Source organism: Archocentrus centrarchus, chromosome 22 (genome assembly GCF_007364275.1).
Source record: "Archocentrus centrarchus isolate MPI-CPG fArcCen1 chromosome 22, fArcCen1, whole genome shotgun sequence".
Taxonomy (NCBI): Eukaryota; Metazoa; Chordata; class Actinopteri; order Cichliformes; family Cichlidae; genus Archocentrus; species Archocentrus centrarchus.
In genome coordinates this window covers 18,789,353-18,801,566 of record NC_044367.1, presented here as the reverse complement: position 1 = coordinate 18,801,566, position 12,214 = coordinate 18,789,353, and the positions used below count along the sequence as shown (strand labels likewise).

Below are 12,214 nucleotides of genomic sequence, written 5' to 3'. Positions count from 1 at the left end.
GACTTAAGCGCCTTTCCAGTTTTTCTCTTTTGAAGGAGTCATTTAATGAAAACTTATTTTCTATTTTTTTTTTAACAAGCACAGCACCAAAGAAGGAATTCACATTTTCAGATACTGCACTGAATGCCTTTGCTTTTTTCTAGCAAGCTGGGTGACAAAAGGCAACACAAAGTGCTTCTACTCCGGTGAAACAGTTCAGTTGTTTCAAATGTGTTTCATTATCACATCCCGTACGGCAATCATCACAAATAAGACTTTAGACAGATTTTGATCCACTTGTTCTGTGGCATCTCAACTAAAATTGAGATATCTCTTCCCCAGTCCAATTTTATACCTGACAAGTCTCAGTCAGGAGTAGTCAACAGTGAGCTGCCTGAAAAAGATATATCCATCCAACCATTTTGCCCGGCTGTCCTGCCTGAAAAGGATCTTTCTACCAAACCATTCCACCTGCATGCCTCAGTGCCAGTTCACTCTTGTGTCATGAGTTGGGGAAAAAATAAACAGTTGGCTTCCAGCACAGACTCACGACCACTCTGCTGCTGAAACAGACAGAAAAAAAAGAAGAAGAAATGCCACAAGCTGTTTTTCAAAAAAGAAAGAATAGAAAAAAGAACCCCCCCCCCCCCCCCCCCCCCCCCCCCCCCCCCCCCCCCCCAAAAAAAAAAAAAAAAGCAATTAAATGTTTGTTCATTCGCTTTTTCTCAATTAAAAAATCTTGACTTTGTTTCCTTGCCTGGGGTGTTTCACAACTTATTGATTCTGCTCAGTCTTGTACTGTTTGTTGCTGCAACAACCTCGTTACAACTCAGGGAATCTGTTTTTTTATATAACATAAAAATGTTATGATATGACAACCCGAGTCAAGTTAGTTGACTGTTCACACCGCCTACACTGTCTTGTAGGGGAAATATGGCATTCAGGCATAAAGTTATCAAACAAAGGTGATTTGTTTTCTTGTCACACTATTTGTTATTTTCTCTGAATAAGTGTCCAAACAGTCCACAATTTGGTCATACAATTTATCTTGAAAGGTGTTGCAAATAGTAATTTTATGGTGTTCTTCAGTTGTCCCTCAACCACAACAAAGAAAATGGGCCGCTAGATGCAAGATATATGCACGCTACTACCTGAATTAGAGTGAAATATTGCTCCGCTCTCTTGCGTGACTTGGCAGGAGATAAGTGCGACAGGGAAGCTGCTTTAGCGCTATCTGGAGGACGGTCTGTCCTCTTTTGTGAAGGACAATGAGGAAAGAAAATTGATCACATCCTATTTCTCTTTTCTCTATCACTCGTTTTTTTTTTTTTTTTAGCTCTTTATTTTGCCATCTCTTTATTTCTTTTGGGTTTTCCCACCCTTAAGCTCACATTTAAACTCATTCACGCATCACTGGTCTTCAGTACTCTCCTTTTTAAATATTTCCCTGCTACCTTGTATATTGCAGTGACTTTGTCTGTTGTACCATGTCTGCATGTCTCCTCTCATCCAATAAATAGTATTTATGTGTTAGATGTTGTGCATATGAATATCAGATCATCTTGACGTTTCTCCTGCACCTGCAGTCAGACGAGGATATCACTGAGGATTTATCTACCGTTCCGCTCTGCTCTACTTTATGGAGGCAGTTCAAATGCAGAGGTCAATACAGAAAGAGAGAAGGTGAGAGAAACATTACTTCCCAAGAAGTGACAACTGCTTGTGTGTGATGGATGTTCAAAGATACAGTTTGACTGAGACATATCCACGTATGTGTGGGGCAGAGCTGTGGCTGTGACTGTCATGACTGTATTTCATGGTGGATTTTGAACACTAAAATTCTCTGCAATCACAGGATAGGACAGGTGTGTTACAGGAAGAGTGTTTGTGTGTGTTCGTATTAATCTGCATATGGAATTGTGTGAAAATTTTAGGAAAGTAATTTTTGCAATCGCGCCTGACATGAAACAAGTGCTGAGTCACAGCTTTAGTTTGAGGGTGTTTTCATTCATGTCAGACATACATTTTCTATTACAGCTCAGTAATAATGTGGTAATAGTGAGGTAATAACATGGAAAGAGGCAATAATATGGAAATAGCATTTTATTACCCCTTAATTACCAAAGTGACATCCAGGTAATTATTTTGTATGAACCGTGGTTGTAGCAGAGTAATATCACATTGAACAAGCCAGAAACCTAGGGTAACAATGTGTAGACAAAAGTATGGATATGAGGCAAAACCAATATAGCATAGTAATATATTGGTAACAATATGAGTACACTATTACCACATTATTATTAAGCTGTAATAAAAAGTGCTACTAATTTTTTTCATTATTATCATGAGCTGTGATCTATAATCAAAATTAAAACAAAAGGCTTGAAATCTTTCACTTTATGTCATGAATATAGACTATAAGAAGGTTTACCTTTTTGAATTAAGTTACAAAAAAAAAAAAAAAAGAACTTTGGCATGATATTCCAAATTTTTGAGACACGTTAATAGAAGTTAACCAATTAGGAATCCTATATTGTTATCCACTGTTTCAACAGTCTGACCACTTGCTATCACCACATATTGATCTAAAGAAAGAAAGCTTATGGTTGCACCCCATTTTTGTAAGATGACCATACAGAGCACTGAAAGTAGCAAACAATGGGCAGGAGTGTTTTCAGGATTTTTTTTTGGAGAACCACTGCCTCACAGTGGTCCAAACCAGTTTGAATCCATTTTTCAAAACTTAAAAATCTACTGGAGCATTTGCCATGCTCCTGCTAATAAGAATCAGTTCTAATGTTGGCAATACTAACTAATACATTCCTTATGGTTGACACTACAACTAATATGATGTTGTTCAGGCTGTTTTTACAAATATGTAAAAAACATGAAAGCTCATGCTTAACCAAGGCCAATTTCCCTGTTTTGTAATTTGAAAGAGAGCAATCCAGATTTAGGCAGCATGGTGGTGTGGGGGTTAGCTCTGTTGTCTCACAGCAAGAAATCCACCATGTGGCCAGGACCTTTCTGTGTGGAGTTCTTCCCATGTCTGTGTGGGTTTTCTCTGGCTACTCCAGCTTCCTCCCACAGTTTAAAGACATGCAATTAGCATATTAAGGTTGGTGATTCTAAATTGCCCATAGGTATGAAAGCGAGTGTGAATGGTTGTCTGTCTCTCTGTGTTAGTCCTATGACAGACTGGTGACCTGTCCAAGGTGGACCCTGCCTCTCACCCTAAGGCAGCTGGGATAGGCTATAGCCTCCTTGCGACCCTTAATTAGGTAAGCAGAAGAAAATGGATGGATGGTAATCCAGATTTATGCCTAATTTGAATGGGTCCATCCTTTAGCCTTTGGCCATGCTCCACATACTCCTCTAGGTTTCATGAAATTCAGTTTTGTAGTTTTTGCTGTTGACAAACAGACTGACAAGCAAAAGGCAGCGATCACATACCTCAAGCAACCCTTTCAATCACATCGGTGTACTTAAGCTGTCAGTGCTCTGCTCATTCTTTTGCTGCATGCCTGCACACACCAATACAAATCCCCTCTCCCTGCTGAGATGAGTAGAGTGTTTCCTTGTGGGGAGTGGCGAGGTCAGAGAGTAGTCAACATAAATGCTGCACATATTCTAGAGTTCCATAATTATCTATTCAATGTGATCTGGCTAACTGAAATACTAATGCTGTAGTCGGCTTAGTTTTTATAGCTCATGCTTCATTACATAAAAGCGAGGACCTTTACTTTAAACAGGGTGATCAAGTCTATGACCCACAGACATAATTTTTTTCAGTGCTTTTGCCCTGGTAAGCACCCATTTTCATTTAGCGATCTTTTGCCCTTACTCTTATCTTTAGCATGCAAAACACACACTAAACTAGACCAAGATCACACTTTATGACATGCTTTATGTTTAGGATCATTGCTCCTGTTCATTGTTCTAAATGCCAGGATTCAAACAGCATTGTGATTATTTAATTCAAATCGCAAAACTGGAGTAGAGCCAAATCGAGGGAAATGGTTCCATTTATACACATGTAACTGATGTAACGAAGCATGTTTGTGTGTGTACACAAGTGCCACCGGTGCACTGTTGTATGTCTCCTTACAGACAGCTTTTCCTCTGTGGGCAGGTGGTGTTGAAGCCTATCCAGATGGGCTCTAAATCATGCCTGTTTTCTTGCCAACTCCCTACATAAATATCCCAGAAGGAACACAGAAGTTACCTTGGGGTCTACCATCCTTCAATCGGCTGTCTGTGCCTCACCTGCCTCTCAAATAACTTCATCCCTGACAGCTCTTGGCTCTGTCACACTTTGTGACACCTCCTGGTCCCCCTTTTCCTTTTCTATCTCTAACTTACTTGCTCACTTTACTTTGCTATTTCTTTCTCAGTTTTTAATCTCCCCCCCCCCTCACCCTGTCGGAATCACTGTCTAACTCTGTTTGGGTTTCTATCCATTTCTCTTGCTTACTCTTTTGCCTTTATTACTTGAATTCTATCTTACCCCTTTCTGGACATTTACACCATTTTCTCATCTTCACTGCTTGTGTTTGGCTAACCTGTCGCTTTGGCATGCGCTCAGTTGTGCCCCAACGCCATCTGTCAGCATCTGTTTAATCTCACATCAGCACATGTCTTTCTCACCTTCTCTCCCCTGTCTGGCCACCTGTCTGCCTCTCCCGTCTGCTCGTCTTTCACCTCTGACCTGCACCTATGGGAGATCCTATAGGGTTCTGCGATGTGTGTGTTGTCTCCCCATGTGCCCTTATCACTGAAGCCCACCTGGCCTAGATTTTTAGTGTTCTGCATCAGTTGCCACATAATGAAAAACTATAACACACATTCTCTTGTGTGTACACAGACAAACAACAGCTGCACAATCACAGGTTCTACAGAAGGGGAAGGATGGAACTAACTTTAGGAGACTGAAATAAGTTTGGCAAGTTGAATAAGTTTGCATGAGTACAATCTTTCGGTGCACACTGTGCGTTAGTGTGTAAGTAAAATGTGTGTGTATGTGTGCGCGCATCCAAGTGTGTGCACGTGTTAGAGTGAAGGTGTTTTTCAATCACAGATAGCTCCTAGTTATCACTCACTAATCCTCTAATGAACCGGCACAGTGTAGATAAAACTGCCTCCATCAGACTCTGCAATGGAAGAGAAAACACAAGTCGTGGGCCTGCTGTCAGCCTTCCTGAGCATTACCACCATCCCTTCCAGCCCTCCAACCTGTGAACTTACCTTCCTCTGCTGATCCCTCCTCTTTTTTGCACCCATCACCCAGTTTTTCTGTTTATTCCTCCTTCCCTCCTTCTGCTTTCCCTCCTACTTCACAAAGTGAATGAGCTCTTTTTTTCTTAATACCCACTTTCCCCCATGCTTTATTCCTGTTATTCCCAATCCCTTCCTGTTCTTTTTTCCCCATTCTTCCTGTTGTTTACACTCAGTGTGTTCCTTGTTTCTTTCCTTGCCTTGTTTCCTACCTGACACCTCCTTTTCTTCCATAGTCTCTTCCTTAATCTCCAAACTATACCCTTTTCTATCCCCGAGTTTTTCTTCAAATGTTCCTGTTTCTTCAAGCGATGAATAGTTTCTCCATGCCATTTCTAATTCCAAATGTTCAGTCCCTTCCCATATTTCCACCACCTGATTCCCCCCTCACCCCCCCCCCCCCCCACGTCCTTACTCTCCTGTTCTAACTTGATTCCTTCTTTCTGAATATAAAATCAACCATTTCCGTCTTTCTTTATCCCTATATACCTCCATCAGCCCTTTATTAACTCATTATAATGAAAGCCACATCTCCTTTACTTGCTGATATATACAGCCATTCTGGTTCCTTTTGCTTCCATCCATCACTGGTCTACTTCATTTACTTTTTAGCTCCACTGAGAAACATAAAATTGGTGTGGAACTACTGGAGACATTTGTTTTACCAGAGGCTAAAACACAAGACAAACATTAGAACACTAACTCGAATGCCATAGCGTGCAGCTCAAACAAGCCCACAGTCTTTTTGGTAATACATACTCCACTGTTTCTGCTCTGCTCAATTAATCTGGCTCAGTCAGGACTGCGCTGAACTGTCATCATAGCACTAATAAAGAAAAAGCTTTGAGCTGTTTGCATTAAGTGGCCTGCTTGTCCCAAGCTGTCAGTTTCCCTGCAGCTCTGGCTGGGCACATGTTTTGTCCCTCTCTTTCCACTCGTTTATTCCACTGAGGTTTTGGGCGCAAATCCCCTCCTCATCTCAAAGAAAACACTAAAGGCAGCATGGCCTTGTAAAGCCTCATTAGGCTTAATAACCTTTAGTGAGCACAGGGCAGACACTGTATGTGTGCGCGTGAATCTCATATATGCAAGAGACATTTTTGTGTGAGGTCAGTGCATGTGCTTCTCTGCAGATGTGCACGCGTGAATGTGTGTGCATGCAGATGTGTGCGTGAGTGTGGTTGCAGTATGTGTGTCCTCTGAGAGCAGGGCTAGCTCCAAGCCACAATGCGTCTTATTCAGCAGGGTCCCTGGATTAAAATGTAATTTCATTCAAAGTCGCAAATTGGGTTTTTTACTGTACTAATCTTCATTTTACTAAGCAGAATGAGGTATGTCATTAAAAAAAAAGAAGAGACTTAATAAAAGAATGCAGGATGGATAGATTGCAGAGGGGAAAGTAGTTCCCTAACAGAATGACAAAGGTTATTTCAAATCATAAACAGTAAAGACCTCATGAATAATACACTACATTACTTTGCAGTGTGTATTGTAGTAATTACAGTTTAGGGATAGTGGTAATGACATCAACATTCGCAGTTAAGACATTCTGTTAATGCTGTGATTCAGGGGGACTTGAAGTTCAGGTGCTTAATTCAGATTGAGATTTAATTATCAGCATCACTAAACACAGCAAAATGCGTAACAGGTGCAAGCTGGGTCAAGTGAAATAAGCCTTTGTACTTATAATGCATGTATACAAGGCTGGTACAAAGTAGGCTTTGTGATAAAGGAATAAAACACTCTTCTTTATTGAAGGGAGTATAATAATATGAGTAAAAAGGGAAAAAATTTGAATGTTAGTCAGGATTAAAGTCTGTGAAATAGACTTCTGTACATTGTGCCTTATGGATGAAACCCAGGGTGTATTTCAATGGTAACTGGGAGTAACATGAGCTGCAGGAACTCCGTTCCACTTGTGGAGAATGACAAATAATGGATTCACTTCATACCACCCCTCTCACCTAATCACACCCAGAAATCAGCAAAACCATTTCCTTCAGCTCTGCCTGCTAATACATTTTCAGAAAAGGAAATCATGATCTCGCTAAATAACTTCTGTGATATTATCAGCAAATCTAGAATTGTTTCGTATTGCCGTGCATGAAAAAAGGTGGCCACATTAAAAATGCATAGATGTTCTTTTTCAGTTATATCTGTTGGCAATTGTACCATTTTTTTTTTTTTTATTTTATAATGACAATATTACTATTACCAGCACGTGTAGAATACAAATTCAAAACCCATCTCATCCATTACGGGGTTAATGAAGGCTATTTGGATTTTTTTTGTTTTTGTTTTTTTAAACATCAAAATTGCTCAATTTCATTACTTACTTTGAATCATTGAAAAGCTACTGATGAAAAAATCAGCTTTCAAAATGCCCATAATGGCCCTAATGGGAATTAGAAGTCCATTTCCTTTTTCGTTCCCCTCCCCTCGCTGTCCCTTCTTCCTTGCTCCTCTCCTCCCATCCTGCATGCCATAGATGGATGAGAGAGATTTACAGTTAGGGGTCATACAGTGGTTCTAATTAGCTTAAGTAGGTTGGGAGAATAAGCACTTCCTTACTGAGACGCATCACATAGTCCCAAAGCTCTTTCTGACTAAGCAGGGAGAGAAGAACGCAGACGGGCAGACGACCCCTGTCTCTGGCTGTCTTTCTGTCCCCGTGTCTGTCTGTGCCCTTTCATGTCTCTGCTTCATCAGTGGTGCAGGATATTTTTCAGTCTTGTGACACAGAAATATTTTCACAATAGAGAACTTCATGTGACAATTTGTGGGACAAATTTACATAATGATGACAACCCTTCAACCCTTCAGCATCTGGTTGGTTTGGGTTTTTTTGGGCATACTTAAAGGTAGTCAGGAAAATATCTATCATCACATCCTCCAAGAAATGTCACACATGCTGCCTGACGCCCCCGACGTGGAAGAGTATTTCTTTTGTGGTTGTCGTCAGATGAAACATGAAATATGGTGAATTAGCTGTCAGTAAAGAAAAATAAAACTGTGCCACATGCTAATTAATTTTTGAAAGACTGTTTTTTTCCCCCTCATTGACATTTTCTTTGACCTTGAGGAAGTATGTTTAGCCTGTGAAGAAAACACACTCAACAAGTCGCCTTTTATTTATTTATGGTATTTTATGATTGGTGTAAATTTGTTTGGCGATTGAAGGGAAGCAGTTCAAGTTTCTTTCTATTGTGCAAGAATCTTTCTTTCTTTCTTTCTTCCTTCCTTCCTTCCTTCCTTCCTTCCCTCTCTGATGTCCAACAAAGGTATCTGTTCAGCAGAAAAACATGGGCTCAAATCCCAGTACCCTCCAGAAAGAACATTCACGATTTCAAAACCTCAGGAGGTAAGACTCTCCCTTCGAAAACAAACAAACCCTCCCCTTTCTCATTTGGATCAATCTGTGACAGATCCAGAATTTATTTCTTTATTTATATATTAAAATTTTGGCCAAGCCGTTTGTTTTGTCTCTGCTGTTCTCCAGCCCACCTCCCCACTCTCCTGAGCACTCCTCCCTGCCGATGCTAGAATGTAAATTGCATTTTTAATTAGAATTATATCTTGTGATTCTGTGTTTTCCTGTCCGCAGTGAAACCTGCGTACTGTTCCCTGTTTGTACAGGCAAACAATTTGCCTCCCTATTGACCTAACTGACTCGTCATTGCCCTCTCTGTGTGTGTGTTTAAGATCCTGTCCCACCTCCTGCCAGCCTCCTTTAATTTCCCACATTGGTCCATTTCTATAGAGTTGCACCCTAGGTGTAAGAGAAAGAAAACACACTGCAATCCTCACCGGCCATTCTACTGAAATTCATACTGCTTTAGGGCTGTAACTAAATGTTATTTATTGTCACCAAACCAGCTAAGTTTTTTTATGGTGAAATAATATTTAGTGAGAGAATTCAGGAAATGTGAAAACCTGACCTTCAAAATTTCATAAAGTCTCCTAAAATTGCTTGATTTCTCCATCCACAGTCCAAAAACTACGAAAGTCCTGAAAATAGTCAGAAAAAATAAAATAAAATAAAGAAAACAGACTAAGAAATCAGCTATTAACTAATGAACAAATAATTTCAGCAGTATAGCCCCTCAACATGAAAGAGCACTAAAACAAGATCGCAAAGGAGGATTAAATCTTTATATGCTGTATACGCAGCTTTTAAATTTAATTTTAGCAGCATTGCTGTTTCAAAATAGCTGTATTTTTTCATTTTTGTTCTTGGAGAGCACTTTGTGGTCACACGCTGTACTCAGAACTATTCTCTGGTGAATCATTTCCAGTTTCTGGTCCTTTTTTGTCTGTTAGCAATCATGAGATTGGACATTATCTTCAATAAAAAAAAAAGAAAGATTAGTCTGTGTGGTCTTAGTTTGTGCAGCATTAAGCACAAAAATTAACCAAAAAAGGCTTTCATTTCACAAATGCCTCTTCAAATTATGGCTAAAAATACTGGAGAGCTACGACACAGAGAGACAAAGAAAGAGAGTGATGATTGTTGTTTGCCCTCTGACTGCTTGGCACAGTTCTATAGGAAAAAAAAAAAAAAAAAAAAACCTATTCTCTCTCCCAGCCCATCCCTTCCTAGTCCTCCTCTCATATCTCCTAAATTTCTCTCCTACCACTCTCCTCTGCTTATCTCCTTGCTTTGCCGACACATTCATCAAGTGGTTTGACTTCTCATTCATGCAACCTTTATTGAAATCGAATAAGCAATCCATTGTTGACAAAGAGAGGTTGCACGACAAGGATTTCAGACAAACTATAGATCCCCCTCCCCATATCTCCCCCAGTGTGGTGATACTTAAAAATGGTGTTGCACTGGGTTTATCCCTATGAAAGTGTATGGATTCAAATGTGTGTGTGACAGAGAGAGATGCAGTTGGCTGCTCAGTGGGATAGAGGCATTTTTATGTAGGCAATATGACTGAAACTGGATTGACTGACTGACTGGCAGTTCTGCTGGGAATACTAACATGACACACACACACGCATACATGTTTAGGGTCTACCTAATTTGCACGTACACAAATACATATATAAACATAGTATATATGTGATCATACTAATTGTGTGAGCCACACTTCTCCATGACATCTGTCTATCAATATTTCAGCTGTTGAATAGACTCAGAAAGGTGCCAAAAGCAATCTTCAAGCACACACATCCATTCTGGCACACACACAAACACACATCCACAGAAAAAAGAGCTTAGAGACAGAAATTTTCACCTCGCTTGAGGGTTCAGTCCAATACTAAGTCAGAGTGACCAGATATTAAACATGCATGTAAAGGGCCCTGCAGGTTCACCAGAGCTCAACTAAGATCAGCTTTGCTGGAAGAAGTCAATAGTAGTGGAAGTTAAAAATCTGAATGGTCCTAAATGGTCTTTTATCTAGTATTTTAATTATCCATGTCACATTTTCACCATTTCTGTTCCTATTATTTTAATCATTCTTTAGATTCCTTTAGTGTAATTGCTGTCATTATCACATTCCCTTACACTGTCCATTTGTGTTTAGTCTGCCTTAAGATCTGGCTGTGGGAAGCATTTTGCACCCACTCAGATAACAAAATCCATGCCACAGGCTAATGGGTCAGTCGAAGGCTCACTGTGAATGTCAGCTCTTGAATCCGATGAAATTATGTTTGGCCATATGCTGCTAATTAAAGTGCAAGATGCTGGAAAGATGACAAATAATTGTCTTTTGAAGATGATTGCCACAGGTGCAAAGGGACCAGGAAAGACACATAGTAATCAATCCCTACCTTAGTCACAAGGGGTTCTGTGTCCTCCAGGATAGAGATGAAGGGAATCTCCAGGAAAGAGGAGATAAACTCCACCTGGATCAGTTCCTCCCTGGAGCGGGGAAAGGCGAGCACGGCTGACACACCCCTGACTACCAGGGTCCTGGCAGGCACTACGGGGACAATGACTCAGGGTCCCCCTCCCGCGGGCGATCGAGCACCATTTCCAAGCTCAGGTTGTAGGGCAGCAGAGAAGGTGGCTGAGAGGTTGTCGTGGAGGAGTCGGCCCCACCGCTTTGATGCCGGAGGCTGGCCAGGGCGCGGTTGAGCGCGTTTTGTATCCGTGCCGGCTGGCGGGTCGGCAAAGCGCACCGAGGCGCACGGTGTGTCCTATCCGGTCGAGGGGATATGTGGCAAGGCTGCGGGTGAGGGAAGCAAGATTCGGGGGAGGAGAAAAGACGGTTAACAAGAGAAGCAGCAGGAGCGTTCTGGCAGAGAGGAAAAGGAGATGAGTTCTCCCGGGGCGAGGCAGTAGGTCCAGAGTCCAGAAAGAGACACCATGCTGCTGCTCCGACACACAACACTGGAGGACTGGGCTCTGCTCGGCGGGAGATGGCATAGCTCCCTCTTTTCTCCCGCTCCACCGCTTTTCTCAGACTTGATGGTTCTTTTCTTTACCCCCTTTCTTCTTTGTTGATGCACGCTGTCGACGATGATTTGTCGGCGTTTGACGTTCGACTCTCACCTCTTCAAAGTTTTTATGTCAACAGCAAAGACGGCGCTTGGTGGAGGAGAGGAGAAAAGAGCGCTCACAGCTTAGTGCGGTCCGCCCCGCTTCTGTCAGTCTCTGCTGGAGAAAGGCACACCAGCTGTGAAGTGTGTGTGTGAGCGTCTCTCCGTGTGGTGTGTGTGCGAGAGCCTGCCCGCCAATAATCTAACCTCTCACGGAGCTTGCCTCTTGTTGAATTTTAATGAAAATTCGTCGAGTACATTTTCCTTCCGCTTCTTCGGGTCCCGGGGAGAATTTGCACTTAATGTTTTCATTTATTATTGAAGCAACAAGGAATCGGATGTCTTATTATAATACATTTTTATCAATACTGTTAAGTTAGAAAATCATATAGATTAAAGTTTGTTGCATCTACGCTGCTTAGATGTATACAGATTGCTACTGGTGGCAAAGATCCCCCGGAAACGCACA

At 41.3% G+C, this 12,214-nt stretch overlaps 1 protein-coding gene across 1 annotated transcript in view; it reads right to left on the bottom strand.

Annotated features, from left to right (window-relative positions):
- LOC115772710 (glutamate receptor ionotropic, NMDA 3B-like) overlaps positions 1-11,574 on the bottom strand; it is a 77,137-nt gene extending 65,563 nt beyond the window's left edge. The window contains 7 exon segments of the mRNA XM_030719103.1: positions 11,035-11,172; positions 11,174-11,191; positions 11,193-11,380; positions 11,383-11,419; positions 11,421-11,468; positions 11,471-11,538; positions 11,541-11,574. Coding sequence (XP_030574963.1) covers positions 11,035-11,172; positions 11,174-11,191; positions 11,193-11,380; positions 11,383-11,419; positions 11,421-11,468; positions 11,471-11,538; positions 11,541-11,574 — 531 coding nt within the window.
- Between the last annotated feature and the right edge of the window lie 640 nt (positions 11,575-12,214).